Source organism: Vipera ursinii (assembly GCF_947247035.1).
Source record: "Vipera ursinii genome assembly, chromosome: 2".
NCBI lineage: Eukaryota > Metazoa > Chordata > Lepidosauria > Squamata > Viperidae > Vipera > Vipera ursinii.
In genome coordinates, this window is record NC_139513.1 from 130,072,064 (window position 1) to 130,096,224 (window position 24,161).

Consider the following 24,161-nt stretch of genomic DNA (forward strand, 5'->3'; position numbering starts at 1 on the left):
ATCATTACATATACTTCCAAGTTGATGCAGTGAAAGCAACTGTGTGCTGGTTTACAAATTAGTCTAGAGATCCTGCCTGGCATGGAATAGTGTGAACTAGACTTTAGTTACACTTGTGACATACACGAAGTAACAAAAGCTTTTATTCTGGGTTCTTAATATATATTATTTCACATTATTGGGACTTTCTTACTTATTTTGTTGAATGGAGCCCTGTACCTATGCCCCAGATTCTTTTCCCTGAAGGCATTATAAAACTGAACTATAAAATTTAGAGCCTTTGCAAAGGGAATTTCCAAGGTGCAAAACTAAAGCTGGATTTCTTTTGAGAAACAGCAAGGATATTGAGTACTTATCCACATGTTATGGTTGATATAAGATAGTTTATAACTTAGATTTGAGGAGTACTGCCAAAAAAAATGAAATTTACATCTTTCAAATAAAATTATTAGATTGGAGACATAGAGGCCCTGTTTCCATCATGTACTTAGTTGAGCAGATGGGAGTGATTATAAAAAGACCAAAAAGAGCTTGGTTGATCCAATCATGCATAACATCATTAGTCATTTATTTCCTCAGAACTATTTACTATGGGTTATCTCAACTTTTCCCAGTCAATAGTTGGGTTCTCACTTATGGTCTGCAGATGGAACCTATGAGAAGGGGCAAAAAACTACTTATCTTCAGATTGGTGCATTGAATTTAAGGAACTGAGCATCCTGGCTGAGGGTTTTCTGGAATTCAGGATTAACAGTTTTTCAGAGCTTTGGCATAATAATTAGTTAGTTAGCTTTTACTTTTTGGATCCACGCTTTTGGCTTGTGTTTAAGAGATGGTAACGTAGTACTATTTAATCTCAGTTAGTCTTCTCTCATTATTTAATTGTTTAATATTTTTATCTGTTTCTATGGATTTTCACACAGCTCTGCCTATTGGGAGTTTTAAATTCAAATAAATAAAAATAGATAAACACTATTGCAATCTATTGTGCTTAGATTTTATTTGACCAATATAGTGGCAGAAGTCAAGTAAACATATGCATTCCCTTCTAGAAAAGCAGGTTCTTGGTACAATGTTAGTGTATGCGTGTGGGACTTAAGAAACAAAAATTGGGGAACATTGGATTATCCTAAGCCTTCCCTCTTCTGAGATAAAGTGCTAGAAGGGCTCAGTGAAAACAGGACCTCCCTAGCCATTCTGTCTCTATGGTTGCTTCAGCTTCCTCCCCAGATCCCATAGAGAAATGGGGACAAATGGTTAGGAATTGAACAATCCCTTTTTTTCAATCAGTCTGTGATGGCTACAACCCAAAACATGCCACTGTTGGTTTGTTTTTGATTTGTTTGTTTATTTTGATTTTGGGTTTGGGATATTTTTTTTGCTCCAGAAAGGAATGTGGAACAGGAAGTAACATTCTCCTGCCTTCTTTTTCAGCAGTTGGGAGGACTATGAAAATGATAGTTATACCATACGGGCAGTCCGTGGTGGTGAGTCCACTAACTGGGAGAAGATGGAAAAACATTCACGCATGAAATCATAATATTTGTAAAGAACCTAAATGATTTTAGTAGAGGCTTTACTTTTCTTAGTACACATGCACATATTACTTTTCCTGTTGTCATGTAGTTAAAGTTGCCCATGGCCAGTTTTTGGAGTACTAAAAGCTGATTTTCTAGAAACAGTACTTGAGTGTGAATATGCATAAAAGTCAATGGTGGCTGTATCATGTTTAATTTATAAAGTGTACAGTTTATTTATTTTATCAAATTTAATTGCCGTCCATCTCACAGTTCAGAGTGACTCTGTTGTATGGTTTAGTTTTGGTCTGTAGACTACAGCTCAGTTCTGTGAAATCCAGCTTTTGTTTTAAACATATTTTAAGATTTTGGCCCTAATCAAAATTGTGGATGTGGGGCAGATTCTAAGCATGCAAAAGAAGAAGAAGAATAGTAAATGAAATCAAGGAGGTTTTTTTGCTCCCTCCCCCTGCCTCCCATATTTTCTAAATTATTGTATACCAAGAATGATTAAGAAATGAACTCTAGTTTTTACATTGTACTATTGTGCAATAAAATGAACACAGCAATTTGGCATATGCTCTTCATTTCAAAATGTTATGCAAATTCTGGCTAATTACATGCCAGAAAAGTTGTAAATTAGCTGGAGACTTAACTTTCATTACATATTTGCATATTCTAATTTCTTTAAACGTATACTCATTTGAAAAATCTCATTACCTAACACCAAGGATGAGCTCTAAAAACAGAGGGAATTATTTAATACCAGACCCACCTCAAGTTCCTGAAGTTAATAAAATAGATCTATAGTTTGGACTAGGTGTCAGTTCTGTTTCTCCTCCTGGACAAGGGTCAATCCCAGCCCTTAGTTTGACTTGTAGCATCTGTTCCTAGAGACATTATTCTCCATCCTCCAATTTGTATGCCATCCCTCCTCCTCCTCCTCCTCTTTGCCATTAATTTGCAGCCAATCCATTTCACCTTGTTTATTTTCAGAGCAACTCCAATAATTTGCTAAATAGGTTTTCCCCAGATGCACAAAACCTTCCAATCTTCCCCCTCTGATCTTGCAATTACCCGGCAGTTGTGCCCAGGGCTGGCTGCTATGGCTTTCTTCAGTAATGGGGTGCTGAATGGGCTTTGATTATCTGCTTGAGCTGTGTGGCATAGCAAAAGAAACAACATGGACATCCTACTCAGTCAAGCTAACGGCTTTCTAAGCGCAAGAATCCTAATTGGGGCCATTAAGTTAAACAAGAAAAGAAAAAGAAGCCCAGACATTTTTTACAACATAGAGGCTGTTCCAAAGGGGGGAAAAATCTTGAGGGTCTCCTAATCTCTTCAATAAAATAGATTTGTGCCAGTTTGTTTTAGAGAAAAGGGGCTATAGAGAAACATATTTTATGTATTTTGCAGGAATATAAACTTAATGATGCAATCATAAGCAGGTTTAGACCAGTATGTGTTTAGGATAATGCCATAAAAATTCAAAGAGAGTAGTATTTTAAAAATCTGGAACTAGACCAAGAATAGGGCACTTGGTGCTTTCTAGGTCTTCCATTACAATGCTAGTAAATCTCAGCCAGCGTGGTTGAAGATTATGGGGTATTGCGTACTTATCCATAATTTAGAGGAATAACTATTATGCAACTTTGGCCCAAAGTACAGATGTTTTAACAAGAGAGAAAACTAAAGATGCAAATCAGAACTTCTAAGTACACATATATACACTAGACTTGCATTGTTTGTTATCTGTTCCAGTATCACAAAACAAAGCTGGCTCAGTTCACCAGTTGTATCATGCTTGAAGAAGAGTGTACTACTTGAAGCAATTCATTTTATCCTGGGTACTCGTTCTCTCTCTCTCTCTCTCTCTCTCTCTCTCTCTCTCTCTCTCTCTCTCTCTCTCTCTCTCTCTCTCTCTCTCTCTCCCTCCCTCTCCCTCTCTCCCTCCCTCCCTCCCTCTGTGTGTGTCTATGTGTTTTAGAGACATTACCCCAAGACAATCAAGCAACTATACTGTATATATAGGGAGTCAGAATAATCCGGCTGTATTAAACTTTGACACACATCTTTTCACAGCAATCAATAAAATATAAAACATAGCCCTGCTCTTTTGGCAATAAATAACATAGTTTAAACAAAGAATAGTGCAATGTGTTGTAAGATGTTACCTAAATATTTCTAGAGCTCCTTAATTTCTGCTGGCAGGTAATAATAACAAAATAAGCATGTGTAGTGATTGGAAAGATTGCAAGAAAAAAAATAATTCACTTAGGGATTAAAAATTTAGTTTAAAACTGGTTTTCTCTGGAAGAGCGTTACTGAATAGAAAAATGGGGCTTGAGGTTTTCTACTCAAACATTCATTGCGCAGCATTTTTTTTTAATCCCATTTATATGCCGCCCTTCTCCGAAGACTCAGGGCGGCTTACAATCTAAAGCACAAATCAATGTGCTTAGCAAATTATCCCCAGGACTTTGTACTTTCCAGAATTCTAAGATTCCAATTCCCTGAATTCTGAATAGTATTTAACTTCACAACGTTGCTAGAAATTGGAGCTGTGCGGCACCTCAGATTCTAATGGGAAAAGATGCTTCATCGTATGTGTGGGCAACTCCAAGCAGGTTTTTCCCCGGGACTGTGCTGCATCTGTAGAGGACTTCCGTGCCAACTTTATGCAGTTGTTTTAAGGACTTGCTGCCAGGTGCTCTGTGAGTGTCTCCATGTCTCCCTTCAGATCAGTAGTATTGCATTGCTAGACTAGGAAAACTGCTCTAGTGGCTTTCTAAGAACCGGGGCACAAATACATGGTCCAAGTGCCCATTTGTTTTTACCAAGTGCAAAATCATCCCCTGCTGCTCATACAATTCAGATCTCTGCAAGAATATATACTGCTCAAAAAAATAAAGGGAACACTTAAACAACACAATGTACTGTATTTAATAGTAGGATGTCTTATCTTGTGTTCCCTTTATTTTTTTGAGCAGTATATATTTGGCTATTTCAGTGTGAACCATGTGACACTGCATTTTATGAAGCCATGTTCTTACAGACCACTGCTATCCCTTAGTCTAAGGAGCCTACACCAGTGTCTATGTTTGTGCAGGCCCTTTGAAAAAGATGCTGTGCCACTCAGGGAAACAGACATCAATCAATAAAGTAGCCACTTCTTTTTTCATGCTTGCGAGGCTTCTTAAATTGCTCCAGGGTGTCTCCTGAAAAAAGACACAGCTGCTTTATTTATTCAGAGAAACATTCTCATGTGCTTTCAAGCTCCTCTTTAAAAGAATTTACACAGCCGTATCAATTACCATTATTCATCCTTTTTATCATAATTCATGTACAGTATAAGAAAATCTTTCCTACTGGTATGCATAGGTGAAAACATATTCATTACTCTAGCTCAGGGTTTCCCAAACTTGGCAACTTTTAGACATGTGGACTTCAATTCCCAGAATTCCATAGCCAGCATGGCTGACTGGGGAATTTTGAGAGTTGGACTCCATTTGTCTTACAATTGCCAAGGTTGAAAAACCCTGAGCTAGCTGGATCTTCGGCATAGGCTCAGAGTCTACAAAGTGAAAGTCTTCATGAGAACCCAAGATTCTTTCTTTGCCTCATAATTGAAAGAAAATATTGTTTGGAGGAAGAAAAACATGCATGAGAATAAGAGGAAAGGAATCTAAGCCGAAACATTCTGCAGACCATGTTTGGCTTATGTATCTTCTTTTAACATCAAGAATCTAAATATGGTATACAAGTGGTACCTCAGTACTCATTGTTAATTGATTCAGAGAGATGCAGTGAGTACCAAAACAATGAGTACTAAAGAATTTTTCCCCAAAAGGAATAATGTAGTAAGTCACAAGGCAGCCGACACTGACAGGTTCTAGCTTGTGTGCTGAGTACCAAACAAACGATGAGTACCAGGACAAAATCTTCATGTTGAAATGTGTTGAGTACCAAATTCAATGATTTCCAAAGCAGTTGAATACCAAGGTACCATTTTAATTTCTTCTAAAAGGAGTTTCTGTTCATTCAAGAATGCCACGACCTCTCAGTTATTGTAATAGAAATTATCATCACCTGCCCAGGCACACTATCACTTTGTGCCTCTTCTTGCATGATATTCCAGACAACTAGAAATACTCTTTCAGGAATTTTCTGTGTCCCAAGTGAAAACAGCAAATACAAGCAGGCAGGAAATCTTACTGTATCTTCTAGCTTAGGGAGCTCCATCTCCCTAGAGCAGCATCTCCCAACCTTTTGGGCACCAGGGACCGGTTCCATGGAGAGCGGTTTTTCCGTGGACCAGAGGGAGTGTGGTTTTGCATGCTGCCTGTATCCAGTGGATGTAGCTTCGCTTGTTTGTGTGGCCTGGATTTTGGCATGCTGCAGCCTGGTGCCTGTCCACAGACTGGGGGTTGGGACCACTGCCTTAGAGAATAGTTTGTATCGGAGACAGTCCAAGATCTTTTAATATAGACTTCAGTTTTCTGTAACTTAAGATGAAGGTTGATTTTGTTGATTCTTTTTATTATTTTTTTGAGAGTTGTATATGGATTTTATTGTGGTGTTTTATGGTTGTGCTGCCTTTATGGATTCTCTCCCCTACCCCTCTCGAGTACTGTTGAGACATTGGATTGGAAATATTAAAAAAAATCAGCTCTCTCGACATAGTTTGGGGGAAGGAGGATGAATTTATTTATTTTTCAGTACAGTACAATGCTTGCAGGTAAAAAAGAGAATAGCAAAGCAGTTTTTCAGTTTTGTTTTACACACAAGAAATGATGTTAGCATTAGTAATGCCTTTAGATCTACCAACTTGGAAACTGGAAGTTAATCAGGTGACCTCAAGCCAAATGCAGCTTTTGTTCACCTAGCCAATAAACCCTTGTTTATCTTTATCTGTTTCTTGTAATAACTTAAGGCTTTTCAAAATATATTTCAGTGATATCTTGATTCCCTTCCAGTCACCTTATCCATTGTCTATTCCATCTTTTACTTCTCTGAACCTTTTTAAGTGTAATATTTTTTTCTAGTCTATCATCTATTTGCATCATATGCCCAAAGTATGTGAGTTTCTGCTTGCTGATCATCATGTCAAAAGAATAGTCAGCTTATATTTGGTCCAGAACTGAATTTTTGAAATTCATATCCTAAACAATCTGATAAAGAGTGGGGAGGGGAAAAAAAGAAAATAGATACTTCTAGTTATGGATTTGAACATTCTCATCCAGTCCATATATTCTCATGATTTTAGGTTTCTCCATTTCATCATCATCATCATCTTAATCTAGATTTGTACTGCACTCTGCCTTTCCTTCTGAAGCTTAAAGGCAGCTTATGTAGACACCCTCTTCTTTTTGTTGTTTTTGTATTGCAGTCACCCATTAGTGGTGAAAATATACAGGTAGTCCTCAACTTACCACCTTTCATTTAGTGACTGTCCAAAGTTATAACACTGTGAAAGGTGACTTATGACCATTTTTCACACTTGCAGCATCCCGGTGGTCATGTGATCACAATTCAAGCGCCTGATAATTGGCTTGTATTTATGACAATTGCCGTATCCCAGGGTCATGCGATGAACTTTTGCAAACCTCTGACAAGCAAAGTCAATGGGGAAGCCAGATGCATTTGACAACCGTCTTACTAACTTAACAACTGCAGTGGTCACTTAACAACTGTGGCAAGAAAGATTGTAAAACGGGGCAAAATTCACTTAACAACTTGTCTTGCTTAGCAGCAGAAATTTTGGGCTCAATTGTGGTCATAATCTACAACTACCTGTACCTGTACTACAGTACTATCATCCTTTACAATTTGCTGAATAATTTATTAAGGCTTTCCATCATTGTGTCTGTATTAGATGTATAGATTTGTACAACACTAACTGGACCCACAGCCTTGGTAAGTTTCCGGCACCCATAAAAAGCACTTCAGGTGTTTTGATCTTCATATCTATGTATACATCTATTCCCTCCATTCCCCTCACTAGCATGACTTTATATTATTACTCAGAACTTAGTCAGTGAACTAGCCATAATATTTTCTTTCTTTCCCATCTCATAAATCAGACTGTGAAACCTGTTCCTTAGTCCTGTTCTAGACAGAGTACAATTTCAAAGGCACTGAATCCCTACTCCTGAAATTAATTCTGAAAAAAAGCCTATTCTCAGAATTATGTGTGTGATTGGAATGAACAAGCCGGTTTTAATATATTTGTGAATCAGCTGCAGCTTTCATAAGTGTCTGTACAAATGTGCAGCATATGCATGGCTCCCGACCCACTATTATCACCTATAGTGCTTGAGGTTAGAAAAGTTGCCTAGATCAAGCACAGGTATAAACTTGAGCGGAACAGGAGGACACTTATGTTTCTGCATTCACAAAACACCTTTTTAGATATGAATAGGAAAGGAATTCATGAATTGAGTGAAACTGATGCTACTGGTAGAAAATGGTTCTTTTTCATCTTTGGAGAAATTTTATCTCATGCTTTGGCAGTCAGCGGACTAATTCAAGAGTATTGGCTCTCCACAATGGCCATATCTGTTGCAGAAATACATTAAGATGCAAATGGGTCATTGGATACAGCCATGAAAACAAACAAATGGATCTCCAAGCAAATTTTACTAGAGTTCTCAGAAGAACACAAATGACCATATTTGAATTATTCTACTTTGGACACATTGCGCAAAGACCTAGTTCTCTGGAGAAGGCACTAATGCTGGGAACATGGAAGGAAAGTGAAACAGAGGACAAGAGGCAGCAAGGTAGCTGGACTCAATTACAGTAGCGATGGCTGCACCATTGGAAGACCTGAAAAATCAGATTAGGGACAGATCACTATAGGAAAAAAAAATCTTTCTAGGTGGACACATCTCTTCCTTTCTGTGCTAGAAACTAAAAAAAAAGGTATGTTACATTATATACGAAAAAAATTGCAGACTAAGTGTGTACATATAAATGCAAGTCTGCATATTTCTATTAAAATGTAAGAACAAAAACTAACCAGGGAGAGAATTTATTGGGTTGTCATTACAGAAGCTATTTGGTGGGCAAGTTTTTGGAAGCTGATAAAAGATGTTTAGTTAATGAATTTTAAACTTGGAGAAGAGTGCAGTTGAACAGAAGGTGACATGGATATTGTTGTATGAACGACTACAGAGTAAAAACAAATTCCCTTTAATTGTTTTCTTTGGTGCATCTGTGTGTCTCTTAAGAGAAATCTGGAAAATTTAACACAGATAATATATCACAAATCTTTCCTGTAGGCCCCTTTCCCTGCTTTTTTATAGTAATCCAAGTTCTCTGTTTCCTGTCAATTCCAGTTTAAAGCCTTTTGAACACTAATCGCTCCTTTGTCTGAGCAGCAGAATTATATTTTTTGCAACTGCTCACTTACATTAAATGTATTAATATCGGTGAAGCTCTATCGGCAATGGAAGTAACTGGAATGCCAGCCAAAGCATTGGCTACTTTTAGCTGGAGAAGACCAAGACCTGTGACCTGCACAAGTCAATTAATTAACTAACTTCTTTTTCATATGAAAAAGAATGCTTGCAGCATTCTCAGTTGTCCTTTGCTCTGTGCACATTGTAATGTTCCCATAACAGAAGTTCACAGCTACTTAGATAGTCCCTGGCAAGCAAAGTGTCAGATTTGTAAGAATTCAAGTTCATATCTTTCCAGGCATGGAAGACTCCAGGGCTTAAATTAGAAACCTTCTGGGTTTGAACTGAATCAGTCTGGTAAGTTACTTGGGTCTCCAGCCTCTGTGTCTAGTATGCAAAATCCACTCTCGTGATTGATTGGCAGCGGTATGAAATTTGTGGATTGATCATGTCTGATACTTCTGCCCTTGCTTGTTCAACTTGCCTGTTACACTATAGATTTGATTGTTTTGTTCCAAGCCAGGCACCCCCAAAATCAATTGAGCCTTTCAAGTGTTCCTGTCAAGTCTTTGGGGGGGGAAAGGGAGGGGGGATTATTTTTAACATTCAATAAAAATACTTAAACAGCCACTTGCTACAACAACAGCACTCCCTTTCTTGTTGTTAATCCTCACATTTCTCTAAACAAACAAACAAAACTGATAATGACATATGTCGGGGAGAGGGGATAATATCCCTGGAAATACACCTGTTTCCAGCATTGGGAAGATACCGAAATCATCCATTTATGTATTGTGCATAGAGGGTTTTTTGCAAGGAAAATACGTATGCTTAATAAACAAAATCTGTTGTTCTGCATATCATTTCCAAGTTTTTTTTAAAAAAAGGTATACCAGATTAGTTCTAAATGAAATTAAGCCACCTGATATTTAATCTTTCCACATTTCCAATGCTTTCTTTGGGAAGGAGTGAGGTTGGCTGAAAGCTGAAGCAGTGCAGCAGGAATTTCCTGACAGTGAGAAAAATTAACCAGTGGAACGGCTTGCCTTCAGAGGTTGCAGGTGCTCCATCACTGGGAGTTTTTAAGAAGACATGGGATAGCCATTTTCCTGAAATAGTGTAGGGACTTCTGCTTCAGCAGGGGGTTGGATTAGAAGATTTACAAGGTCTCTTCCAACTCTTATTATTCTGTAATTCTTTAATGTATATCCCATTTGTCCTTGGTCCAGCTTTCCAAGGCCTGTCCTTGCAGTTCTCATTGTGATCATTCGGTAGCCCTAGAACAATAGGGATAGCAATAGCACTAAAACGTATATACCACTTGACAGTGATTTATAGCCCTCTCTAAGAGGTTTACAGATTCAACATATTGCCCCCAACAATCTGGGTCCTCATTTTACTGACCTCAGAAGGATGGAAGGTTGAGTCAACCTTGAGCCAGTCAGAATCGAACTGCTGGCAGTTGGCAGAATTAGCCTGCAATATTGTATTCTGACCACTGCGCCACCATAGCAAGGGCTTAGGTATGAGACATGATACCAGGGGACTGGACGCTAAAACATATAAGGAATGGCTGCTGGAATTGGGTATGTCTAGTTTAATGAAGAGAAGGACGAGGGGGGACATGATAGCACTGTTCCAATAGCTCAGGGGCTGCCACAAAGAAGAGGGAGTCAAGCTATTTTCCAAAGCACCCAAAGGCAGGACAAGAAGCAACGGATGGAAACTAATCAAGGAGGGAAGCAACCTAGAACTAAGGAGAAACTTCCTGACAGACAAAACAATTAACCAGTGGAACAACCTGCCTCCAGAAGCTGTGAATGCTCCAACATTGGAAGTTTTTAAGAAAAGACTAGACACCCATTTGTCCAAAGTGGTATAGGGTTTCCTGCCTGAGCAGGGGGTTGGGCTAGATGACTTCAAGGTCCCTTCCAACTTTATTATTATTATTGTTGTTGTTGTTGTTGTTGTTGTTATTATTATTATTATTATTATTATTATTATTATTATTATTATTATTATTATTGATGAGAGATTTTAAGTTGGAAAAAGTGCTATCGCAGGTGTGAACTTGTGCCAGGACACATGTGGCCTATCCCTGGCCTTAGATTGTCAGTCCTCAAATACTTCATTTTAAAAAAAAAGAATTATAGACAATCTGTTGTTGCCTTTTGTTCTAAAGAAATCTGGCTATAAAGAATTGATGGGTCATTTCTTAACTTTAACAGGGAATTGTCAAAATGTTTATTCGTGTATTCTACCTGATTCTGTAATAGCTTTGTTCTCTATGCCGTCCGTCTGGTAAACTCGCAAGATTCATTTTTCTTGCCATGTATTTATTTTTTTAAATTATTTTTTATTTTTATTACATTTATATCCCGCCCTTCTCCGAAGACTCAGGGCGGCTTACAAGCTTAGCAGTAGCCTTCATTCTATGTATATGCCTGCTTGTTAAGGCTTTCACACACACCCCAAGAGGCATTATTACAAATTCAGCTTATTGCCCCCAACAATCTGGGTCCTCAAAATGTACTGTACATGTATACATAATCCAAACTAGACTGTTGTTTCTTTGTGTCATGTAATATATGTGGGTATATGCATAATTCTGTATTTATTTATTTATTTATTTTTGTGATATTTATGTAGTGTATATTGGAGGTGGCGATCCTTTGAGAGCTGTATGCAACGAAATTTCATTTTAATGCATGCCGATTAGTGTTCATTCAAAATGACAATAGTTATTATTCTATTCTAGTTCATGGAATCAAAAATTCAGAAATTGCTGGGTCCATTCCTGATTCTTTCAGACAATGGTATGAGATAGATGAGAATCACCCAAACATCCTTTCTGCAGCATCCATATTGCTCAAGAGTTCAGCCATTTATCAGTAAATGAAGATGATTCTGATTTTATTTTTCTTTCCAGAACACTGTGAGATCCCTTTGCACGAAACTGTCATACCTGTGAAATAAAGTATACACTTCAAACGTTTTACCACCTTGAAGTTGACACTCTTTTATTTGTTGCCATTTCCCAAAAGTCTGTGAGGACAATGCAAGCAATAAAATAGAAAGGACACCTCACTGCAAATTGCCGTCTGTGGGGTCTTGAAAAAGCTTAAACCCTTTTAACATTGTGTTTTCTGCATGGGTATACACCTATTCATGTGCTGTTTGTAGGTTCTGAATTAGTCCCACATGAAAAAGAGGAATTTAATCCCCCAGGACCCAAATGGTTATTGTTTTATGACAAATAGAATACCAGGAACTAAAGCAGAGAAAGAGTCGAGGATTTATTTATTTGGCTCGGGGTTTTTGTTTTGTTTTGTTTTTCGATTCAAATGAATACAAATAATGCGGTTCAAAGTATATTTGAAAAGTATGTTGGAAAATTGAATGCACCTTTGAAGTAAAAAAAAAAAGAATCCCATTCGTTACACAGAAAATGAAGCTTCCAATTTTACATAGCAAATAAAATGGGCTTTCTTCTTTCCCTCTTCTTCAGCCCCTACCCACCACCCTTTACACACACTATCTTAAAAGCCTAGTACAGTCTTTAAAATGCTAAGAAGCCAGCTGGGAATAAAGGAAGCAAAGCAGCTTAGAGAAATCCTAGATGGACTCTAAGCTCTTGTTGATATGGTTACTAAATGGCTCAGGTAGGCGCAAATATGGCAAAGGGATCAGAACTGTGTCATTGTGGATAATATGGCACAGAATGCTAGGTGTGGAGGAGAGCGGGTGTGCCAGCTTGGAAAATATGAATTTAGTTCCCTGATGTGTGTAATAATAATCCTGTACAATCCTTATGCCTCTATATTTATGCCTCAGTTCCCTTCACCCATAAAATATGTACAGCGATAGCACTGCTCTCTTAGAAGGGGAATAAATCTTAACAAGAGAGTCACGCAATTACTAGGCATGCATTTGGCCTTGGGTTTTTATTTGCTTGTTTCAGAAGATGTCAGGACTTAACTTTACTCGTGGTAAAGAAAAGCCATTGCATCCAGCGACAGGAAAAGATCTTAGAGCCAGTGCCATAAGCAATAATACTTCTCTGTGAAAATCTAGCATCTTTCCCTTTTGCTGTCCCTCTGTCCCAGGCAAATTCATGGATCTTCATAATTAGGGAAGCTCCCCCACCCCCCGCCCCCCAAAAAAGCATTGGAAATAAGTTGAAGTAATATTTCTTCCTTATTTTTTCCCTTCCCTTCCCTTTTATTCTGCCACAAGAGTCAGAGGGTGACTAATAAAAATGTGTTCGTTGGTAACTTTTGTGAATTAAAAAATAAATTAGGGGAAAATCAACATAACACCTCTCTAGGTATCAAGCTTCACTTGAGGGTCATCACTCTTCAGAATTAATTTTTTTATATTGAAATCAGGTTATGAAACCAAAGCAAGCAACAACAGACCACAGAGAAATTCATGTTCTTGGCAGTCTGTTTTATAATCAGGTTTAATTTCTTTACTACTCTATACATATCCATAGGTTGGATTGAATTTAAACAGCTTCCGGGAATGCATAGGGAGGGAGGGTTACCTAGTTACTTTAATTACTAAATACAGTACCATATCTGGCATTAATTTGAATGGCTAGTCAACTAAAAAATAATAGAGGATGTCCATCCCACTACTGCATTGTCCAAACCACAGATCATGGAGTCCTTGGCTCATCTTATTTTCTGATCCTAAAGTATGTGCTAAAAATAGATGGCCATATTCTAGAGTAGTTATTTTCCCATCTAAGCAGCTGCAGTGGCCAGAAAGAAACTTATTTTTCCACTCATGGATGGGAAAAGCATTTTAATACAACATTTAATAAGATGCTATAGTTTTGCAGATTATATTTTAATTATTTTTATTTTTAAAATATGTAAATCATAATTATGCCTGATTCATAATTTATTACTCTGACTAGTGCATATCAATACAAATGAGAAACAATCAAAACCAAATTAAAATATGCTTTAAATCCAATATTACAAAGCACAGTCACGCATGTAGCCAAGGCCGGGCATTACAAGTGCTCGTTCTCACTGAGCAAAAGCATTCAATTACTATCCTGGTCCAATGGGAGGAAAGCCAGCTCTTTGCCCCAGTGCACAGGAGAAAAGCCAGTTTTATAGGCACGGTCTAATAATGGCAAAGGAAAATATGCTCTCAAGCAATGAGAGCAGAGAAGATTGGGTGAACCTTTTTAAACTTCCATGTCGGTAAAGAAATGTGTATTCAGAAGTGTTCAGTGTTCCCCTCTTGGGAGATGCAGTCATGATAAACCTAAGGATTCTGCAACTGACTTGGTGATCTAATTTTTGGATTGATTTTAATTTTAATTTAATTTTAATTCTATTTTTGTTCCTCCTTTGTTGACAAGATGTTTGGCCTTATTACCTGGCTGGATGGCAGTAGAAAGCTGACTTTGACTGATCTCAAAAAGTTATGCATAGTCAGTCGTTGTCCCTCTTGCATGAAGGACCATCAGCAAATACGAGGATTGCAGGTTAGATTTAGAAAGGAAAAGATAGCCTGGGAAAAATGCTATGGGAAGTTGTGTTTGAACTGTTGCCAAGCAAAGATGTGTCCACATGGTCCCTAGGAAATGCCATCAGTGGGAAAGGGTCTTTACCTTTACTTTTTGGATCACAGCACAAAAGACGACAAGAACTAAACACAAAGTTAAGGTCTGTAGTGCTTGTGACGCAAAAAGCAAAGCTATCTACTTTAGTCTAAAAGAAAAAGACCAAAGACCAAAGATAGGAAGTAACTTTATTAGAGCAACAAAAAAATATAAACAAGTAGAAACTTAGCTTCTGGATTCTCAAGAGTTCCTCTTCAAGTAACCCAAGGGGCAGGCAGGGAAAGAGGGTGGAACCAATCTTTATATATTGCCAAAGGTTGTCTATGTAGGTGATCTAGATAGATAGATAGAGATAGATAGATAGAGAGAGAGAGAGAGAGAGAGAGAGAGACAGACAGACAGACAGACAGACAGACAGACAGAATATTGTATATCTGTAGTTGATTCCTAGGATCCCAGATTAAGCATAACAGTGAATGCCATCCATAAATTAAGTGTCAAATTGTTCTGGGTTGAACAGCAATGAGCATGAACCAAGTATGAAAAGGCAAGGATTTCTGCCTGGCAACCAAATGCAGATTAGTCCTCACTATCATGTTTCATATATCTACCTACAATTGCAAAAGTTGGACCATGAAAGAACTAGACGGGGAAAATTGACTTGTTAGAGCTGCAATGTTGGAGAAGGCTCCAGAGCTTTCCTTGGACAGCAAAAGTGACAGGCAAACAAGTAGTGACGCATATAAAACCAGACATATCACAAAAAGGCAGGATCACAAAATTCTACCTTACTTATTTTGGCCATGTCACACATCCATCTCCCTGGAAAAAGTAGTTATGCTTGGAATCAACTGCTAAGCTTGTAAGCCACCCTGAGTCTTCGGAGAAGGGCGGGATATAAATGGAATTAAAATAAAAAATAATAATAATAAAAAATAAATGAATGGTCAGCGGTAAAAGGAAACGAGGCTGCCAAAAAAACCACAGTTGCTAGACAGCATCAAAGCCAACACCAGCCAGAACACAAAACAACTGAAAGGAGCCATACAAGACTGGAAAATATGCAGAGCGCTGGTCCATAGAATCGCAGAGAATTAGATAGGATCAGGGCTTTTTTTCTCATAGAACGCTCAGAACGGAGTTCCGGCACCTTTTTTGGATGGAACCTTGTAGGGTAGGCAAGGCGGGTTGTATGACATGTGTGAGTTCCGGCACCTTTTTCTTTTACAAAAAAAAGCACTGGATAGGATTGTGCAGATAGTATCAGCAGTTTAGTCTTGCCATCAGTTTCTAAAAGGGGATTACAAATTGATTTAATTAGCCTTTGCTAGGGCTGCTCCTATTAGATTACTTTTAAAAGTTAGAGACAAAGATGGAAGAGAAGATCCAGTTTTCAACAAATAAAGCCTGTTTCTCAGATCTATGCAAGCTTAAGTAAAATGCACAGATTTTTTACTCAGATAGATGTAAATGGAAACCTAGCACTATTTTTATTTCCAAAGCTTGAGTGGTGTTCTAAATAAAAAAGTCGAAGTCAAATTATTAAGTGACCAACCTTGTTGAAAAAGCACACAAGAATGTTTTCCCCTTGTTAATTACTTATTGAAAATAGTCTAATTTACTGCTGTTTATCTTGCCAATGTTACCAGAATAGGAGAGTGGTAGTTTTCATGGCAAAACATTTATCTTCAGCTTTGGTTTGAAAATATGGAATCATTCCATATGATATCTTAGCAAATGCACAGTGCATCATGTTGCACCTCTCTTTTCATTAAATGAAGCAGATTTAATACATAGGTAATGATTGAACTTAGCTGATGTACTGTACTTTTATAGGAATAGCTGTTAACTGCTGCCAATGCAAATACATTAGGCCTTTAACATCTAAGTTCACATTAGCAATCATTAAGCCTAGTAGAATTTTAGCACCAGACGTTTCTCATTACCTTAGCCTCACCAGTTTTCAGGGAAGCCAGTAATTAGGAAGAAACAACTACTGTATATATATATATATATGTAAAAGAAAAGTTTTGTAAAGGTTCAATGGATGTTTGCTTTGGTTATCTGCAATTTGGAGTGGTCTAGACAGCTTCTGTAGACATGTGTTACTCTGTAGTTTCTTCAGGGTAAATATAGGCAGTCTTGGAAATTCTGGTCCCAATTGAGGTTATAAGTTGAAGGCTACCTGTATTTACCCAAATACTATTATTAAAGATGTCTTATTGAAGTCTATATAATTGTCTATATAAGGTTTCCTGCCTCAGCAGGGGGTTGGACAATCCAAGGTCCCTTCCAACTTTATTATTTTTGTTATTGTTTGTTTGTCTTGCTTCCTTGACCTTGCTCATCTGTGTGCAACTTCTAGGGCACAGGTGTCAAACTCACCACGTCATGTGACGTGTCGCGACATATCATGACTCTTTTTGCATTGCTGGCAGTGGGGTGGGCACGGCTTTGGTATGATGAAACTGGCCCGCGGGCCAGCAGTTTGACACCCCTGTTCTAGGGCTATCCACTCACCAATATCTCTCAGAGGCTTACAGAAGATTAAAACAAGTATAAACAAATAACAGAAGATCTTAATGATTTGCCTCACAGCAAAACTACATGTTACCTTGCCTATTATCTCAACATGATTTGAGTCCAATTCTGAATGGACCTAGAAGACAAATCTATAATCTTCACTTAAATATATTTTCTCAATATATTTTCTACAATACATGGAGATACCTAGAGAGTTAAAGTGTCGGGGCATTAATACAAAATAGAGATTATTTTTTTAAAAAAAATATATCTTTTTCCCCCCCAGAAGATTGTAAAATAAAGCTCATCCCATTATAATCTACTTCGTTCCTTCTGGCTGTCTCATGATTTTTGCCTGGAATCATCTGTGAGAAAGTACATGGCATCACTCTCTCTTGGAGAACGTCTCTGTATGTGTTTTTAAATGTTAATAGCAGACACAGCCCCCTTCCCCAATTCAGACAGCCCCTTTCACTCAGGAGGACAGCATAACCCTTTCTCCCATACTGTTTTTACAATTAAAATAACCCTATCCCAAAAGCTGTCATTTCTCCCTCAAGGCAAAACATTCAGGTATCCTACTGGTTCCTATATATTTTACCCTGTAGAGCAAAGAACAGCTTCAGGGGTGGGATAATTTTCATCAAGAAAATAGAGGGAAAGCAGTAACCTCCATTTCTCACAGTCGATACCAATCTTTGGGCATGTTTGTGTATGTCCGTGTGCTACTAGCCTACAAGAATACACACACACACACACAATTACTTGTTACCAATTTTAAAACTAGCAAAAATCTTATTTACAAACGGTGAACAACATGTAACCCACAATTAAACTGGCCCTGTGTCATGTACAGCTTTAAAGGTGACGCTTTACATATATGTTACACTAAATAGGTCTAGATTTCTCACTGTAGTAAAACATGTTTCAGAAAAGATATTTACACATAACAAAAGACAGACAATTTCAGAATTGGCATATATCTTTTCATTCATAGACCGACATAAATTAGATGGACAGGCTACTTGTCCGATCCAATATTAAGGATCTTACATGTGGTGAAGAATGCACAGGTTTAACACATTTTCCTTTATCATTTCAGATGATGTTTCCCCATATTTCAAGACAGAGCCAGTGCGCACTCAAGTTCATCTAGAGGGAAATCGTTTGGTGCTGACCTGCATGGCAGAAGGAAGTTGGCCCCTGGAATTCAAATGGCTCCATGACAACAGAGAGTTAACCAAGTTCTCACTGGAATACAGGTATGTCAAAAATTGTCAGGAATTTCTGCAGTGAACATCCCTGTAGCTGCTTGTCATTTACTCCCTCGGGACCTATATTATCTGCAACTTCAGATTTGCTCATCGGGTCATCCTGAATTTCTAATCAATTTATCTTCTTACGTAGTATCTAAAAAGATTAGTGGAGAAGTGGATTCCATGCTGTTTCTTCCATACAAAGAATAATGCTAAATAGATAAGGGTTTTTGTCATAGTCTAGAATGCTAACAGTGACAAAAGCAGACAATTAAATGAGTGGGTTGGACTTGTATCAATTGTGAAAGCCAAAATGAGAAGAATTTCTTCAGGTGAGCTATATTGAGCCCATATTCGGCAAGATTAATTTTGCCTATCTCACAAGCTAAAAAGAATTTCCTGTCCTATGTACAAACTGTTAATCAAGAATCACTCAGTCTACATAGTTCTCCTTCTATCCCTTGAAGCAATCAAGGAAAGTAATTTTGATACCAAGTTTATTAAGCCACTTTGTTTACTTATGAAAGTTGGCTCCTTATCTCTAGATTCTGCTTTCTTAATACTGATTTGAAAACAAGAGTCCTAGAGGGGGGAAAAAACACCCTTGAAGAAGATGGATATAAACCATTTTTCCACAGAGGGATAATCTTTTAAATGGGTAGATTGCGCAGCTTCAGCTTCTCAGGGCTTTAATGTCCAGTCTGTTTTGTTACTGATGGGATAGACATAATTAATATTTCACAATCAGATAACTTACTTTCAAACAGAACCTCCCTTCCTTCTCTTATTCCTTGTATTCTACCATGTCACCAAGGATCTTTTGTACAAAGACCAAAAGATGCCTTTAACTAAATTGGTTTGCAGAGGGTATCCTGCATTAGTAGTTTAAAACTGAAACAAATTGCATACGAAATCAGCACACCAGAAATCCTGACTGGTTATGCGCTATAAAGTCTGTGTCTACTCCTATCGTATAGATCTTCTTCATATAAATTTCTCCATAAAAAGATTCTCTGTCCTAATCCTGATCCTTCAAATCTTCTGATGATGCATTTATTGCTATTGGTCATTTTCTTTTCTTTTTTTCACCTTTTGCAGCAGAGGACTTCGCATAATATGTCAAAATATGATGATTTTAGTCTGGCTATTTGTACGTTGAGTGAGGACTCTGAATAGATTTGTTCTATGTTTCATTTGTTCATTTTCTTAGCTATCCAAGATAATCTCAGAAGTCGTCTTAGGCTCCAGCAGCAAAGTTAAAAGGATCACTACTCTTTCTGTGTTCCTCCAACGTCCGATGTGTCCTTCCATAGAGTATCATAGGGAAAAAACATTGTCTGCATGATTCAGATCTTTGTAGAGACAAGCACATCTTCACACATCAGAATATTTTCTGAGGCCAAGTTGTTGTCTGTTATAATGTAGTGGGTCCGACGCAAGGAAAAGACGCCAGCCGGAGTACGTGTTCAGCTCTTTATTGTGGGGGGGTGCGTACTGGAGAACAAGGGCTACCTGGCCTCCTTATATACCTAGCCAGGCAGGCGGCCAGCCAATGGGGTTGGCCCTAGGTTTCCCGCCAAAACTAGGTTTCCCGCCAAAACCGTCCAGGCCACGCCCCCTGGTGGCTGTTGCTATGCAGATGCCTGCACCTGGATACATAACATCTGTGATGCAGTTCTTGACTACAGATCCCTTCATTGTTGAGAGTCGATCCTAAAAGATAGAAGCTATTCACCACTTCATTATTGTCAGTGTCAGTTGTAAGGGTTCTAGTTGTTGCATCTTTTGTCACTGGTTTGGCTTCTTTATATTTTAACTTAGTCTCATTCTTTCACTGTACTCCTTGACTTTCATTACACAAGAACTTGCACATTTTCATTTGCAGCTATCAGAGCTCTATTGTCATCATAGTGGAAGTTTTTTTCCTCCAGTTCTAAACCATGATCATTTTCTTCCAATCCAGGTTCCTTAATATATAAGATGTATTAAAAGTTAGAGCAATCACAATATGTTTTATTAATTAATGCTTTTTTTCAGGGAAATTTTTACTGTACTCGTGAACATTCAAAGTTCATTAAGGAAGTGTTTAAAAGTAAATAAGAACCAGTTTCAACATTTAATATAATTTATGTAATAAACTGCCTATGAGATGACTTTTGGTACACCCTATACATTATTTGAGGGACGCAGTGGCTCAGTGGGTTAGGATGCTGAGCTTGTCGATCAGAAGGTCGGCAGTTTGGCGGGTCGAATCCCGAGTGCCGTGTAACAACAGAGTGAGCGCCTGATACTCGACCCAGCTTCTGCCAACCTAGCAGTTCGAAAGCACGTAAAAGTGCAAGAAGAAAAATAGGGACCACTACGGTGGGAAGGTAACAGCGTTCCGTGCCGGCCACATGACCACGGAGACGTCCTCGGACAAGCGCTGGCTCTTCGGCTTTGAAACGGAGATGAGCACCGGCCCCTAGAGTTGGAAACGACTAGCATGCGTGTGGGGGAACCTTTACCTTTACCTATACATTATTCTACATATAGTATATGTTGAATACATAAGGTTAAAGAATACAGTCTTTTCCTACTCCTTTGCCAACCTAGAGCCAGTCTGTTTCACCATATTTGGCCTGTATAAATTTCCCATGAGGATAATGAGATGTTCTGGGATTCCCATTTTCATAAGCACATTCAACAGCTTGACAGGGTTGCACAATTAAACCCTTTCTATATTCAATGAAGCACATAGTGATTTTTTTTTGCTATTCTTTGGCTTTCTCTATTATCCCAACATGTATCAGTAATAATGTATTTTGGTTTTTTAATCTGTGTTAGATAATCTTAAACCTTACCCTGCTACCATAGTATGTGAGATTATGGATATTGTACAATAATTTGCACGTTCTGTCAAATCTCCCATCTTTGGTATTGTTACAAAGACTGACAGCTTCCAATTTGTTGGCCAGGGTGTTGGCTTTGTTCTGCAGCTTTAGCTTGATTTGGAGTTTGCACATGAACAGTTTGTGATCTGTTCCACATCTCAGCCCCTGGCAATGTCTTTGCTGCTGCAAATGAGCTTTTCCTCCTTCTTCTACCAATATTATTATCTGTTTGACTTCTGTTTTGTTCTGTCTGGTGATGTTCATGCATATTGATGTCATTTAGTTGTTGGAAGATTATCTTACAAATAAGGAAATTTGGACTGGCAGAAAGTGATGTCTTTTTTTTAACCTCATTTCAGTTTCCTAAGCTATACAGTGAAACAATATATTTTGCTTTCATGTTCTGTTGACTTCAGATTGAACTTGACCATCAAACTCCTCTTCTGCATCAGTGATTAGAGCATAAACTTGGGTAATTGATATATTAAAGGCTTGTTTGAAAAGTTTAATTGATATTATCTGGTCATTGACTTGATTGTGCCCAAGGACTATCCTTTCTATCTTCTTCCTGATTATGAATACAATGCTGTTCTTTCTTTGTTTTCATGTCCTGTGTAGTATGATCTTCTGTTCGAAAGGGTCCAATTCCATTTCCATTTCAATTCACTGACGCCAAATATGTCAATGAGTAATCAATTCATAGGGGATGCGGTGGCTCAGTGGGTTAGGACGCTGAGCTTGTCGATCAGAAGGTCGGCAGTTTGGTGGGTCGAATCCCGAGTGCCGCATAACAGAGTGAGCACCTGTTACTCGTCCCAGCTTCTGCCAACCTAGCAGTTCAAAAGCACGTAAAAATGCAAGTAGAAAAATAGGGACCACTACGGTGGGAAGGTAACAGCGTTCCGTGCACCTTTGGCGTCTAGTTATGCTGGCCACATGACCACGGAGACGTCCTCGGACAAGCGCTGGCTATTTGGCTTTGAAACGGAGATGAGCACCGGCCCCTAGAGTTGGAAACGACTAGCACGCATGTGCAGGGGAACCTTTACCTTTACCTTAATCAATTCATTTCATCTTATGTTAACTTTTTCCACGTTCATGACTCTTATGTTCCATGTTCCCACAGTAATTCTGTCTTTGCAGCTTTGGATTTTATTTTCCTGCAGGGCAACATCAGCTACTAGACTTACCAAAAGCTTTTATCTAGCCATTTTAGAAACACCGTTAGCATTCTGAAAGATCTTCAGCTCCTCCTCAGTAGCGTGTTGAGTGACATCCAGCCTTAGGCTACCCTCATCTAATGCTATAAATATAAATCAGTTTATATTGATTATTGGTGTGATTTTCCAGGAAAATACAAAAGTAGTTTATCTTTGTCTTGTCCTGCACAGTATGAAATGATACCTTTGTATCTGCCTCCAGTATCTTTCTGCATCACTTCTGTCTAGTATGCTGTCTGCTATCTTGGTAGCTGGGAATGGCCTTGTTTGAGCTGTATGCTCTTGGCATACATCCCTAGCATTTCTCACTCATCCCTCCTAGAAACATCTGCTTCCATCCACCCACCCACCCACCATGATAAGGCAGCATAGCATTGGATGAAAAGAAATAAACTTATTAATGTTATTTCACACATGCACAAACAAAAGTTCACCAGTATAAAATGCTTCTGTTTTTCTGATCTGTAATTTATTTTCCTGTTTTTATATTTTCAAATAGTGGGCTAAAATAAATTTCATCTCTAGTCAGATAGATGGTGAGATTTATGCCTAACACTTATACCTCATTCTGATATCAAGTTATGCATTAGTAAAACGGACATCACAAGTTCCCAGACACGTAAGAACAGCTGTCGAACTAGGATTCACTTCTTATTAATTTGTGAATCACTTGCCCTTCTCTATTAATTTATTACTGTTTTCTCTTGGTACACTGAAGATGGAAAGCGCCTCTGGTTGCAACTGACGTTTTTGTAAAGTTATTCCCTCTTCAAATAGCTTGTTAATTATCCCTCATTCTGATTGCTATCATTTATCTATCATGGATTGGAAACTTGGCTTTGTGGCCTACAGCAATCTCTCTCTCTCTCTCTCTCTCTCTCTCTCTCTCTCTCTCTCTCTCTCTCTCTCTCTCCCTCCCTCCCTCCCTCCCTCCCTCCCTCTCTCCCTCCCTCCCTCCCTCCCTCCCTCTCTCTCTCTCTCTCTCTCTCTTGCCATTCAACCTTAGGAGCCCATAAAAAAGTTTTCTTCCATTTCTTTCTCACTCAGTAATTTGAGAAGAAAACAACTGTCACAAAGTCAGAGCCACTCAAGGTCTAGCTTTAATTCAAGCCAAGTGCTTCCCAACACCTTGTCTGTGTGCAAGTGTGTGTAAGTCTGTGTCATCCTCTCCATCTTAATCAATAATTCAGCACAAGGCAAGACATGTACCAATTTAAGGCATCATTTTTAAGGCCTCTTGCTGCTGCAATGTTGGGACCTTGGGAAGGGTCCCCTCCCTGAAAGCTGCCAAGAAAAGCCTCATTGAATGCCTAGACCAGGGGTCCCCAACCTTTTGGGCACCAGGGACCGGTTCCATGGAGACAGGTTTGTCCGCAGACCGGAGGGTGTGTGGTTTTGTGTTCTGCCTGCATCTCATGGATGGGGCTTTGCTTGTTTGTGTAGATCGGTTGCTGGCATGCTGTGGCCCAGTCCTGGTCCACGGACCAGGGATTGGGGGGCCCTGGCCTAGACCATAGCTTAAGGCTCCTCTAGAAGAAAGAGTGGAAAACTTTAGACTAGAATACTTTATTTGACCAAGTGTGATTAGACACAAAGAATTTGTCTTCAGTGTAGAAACTCTCAGTGTACATGCAAAGCAACAAAATCATTATCGCCTCATTGTCATCATCATCATCATCATCATCATCATCATCCCAGAGAGAGATATCTTCCCAGTTTCTACCACAGCTGCTCTTGGGTGTGGACCATCCTTCTATACAGGGATCCATATCTGGGGGTACTGAT

General features: G+C 38.6%; 1 protein-coding gene across 1 annotated transcript in view; it reads left to right on the forward strand.

Moving 5' to 3' along the window:
- The window catches only part of SDK2 (sidekick cell adhesion molecule 2), a gene marked incomplete at both ends in the record, with an annotated part of 427,058 nt that overhangs the window by 235,204 nt on the left and 167,693 nt on the right, over nt 1–24,161 (forward strand). The window contains one exon of the mRNA XM_083351383.1: nt 18,130–18,289. Coding sequence (XP_083207509.1) covers nt 18,130–18,289 — 160 coding nt within the window. The remainder of the gene's footprint in view (nt 1–18,129; nt 18,290–24,161) is intronic.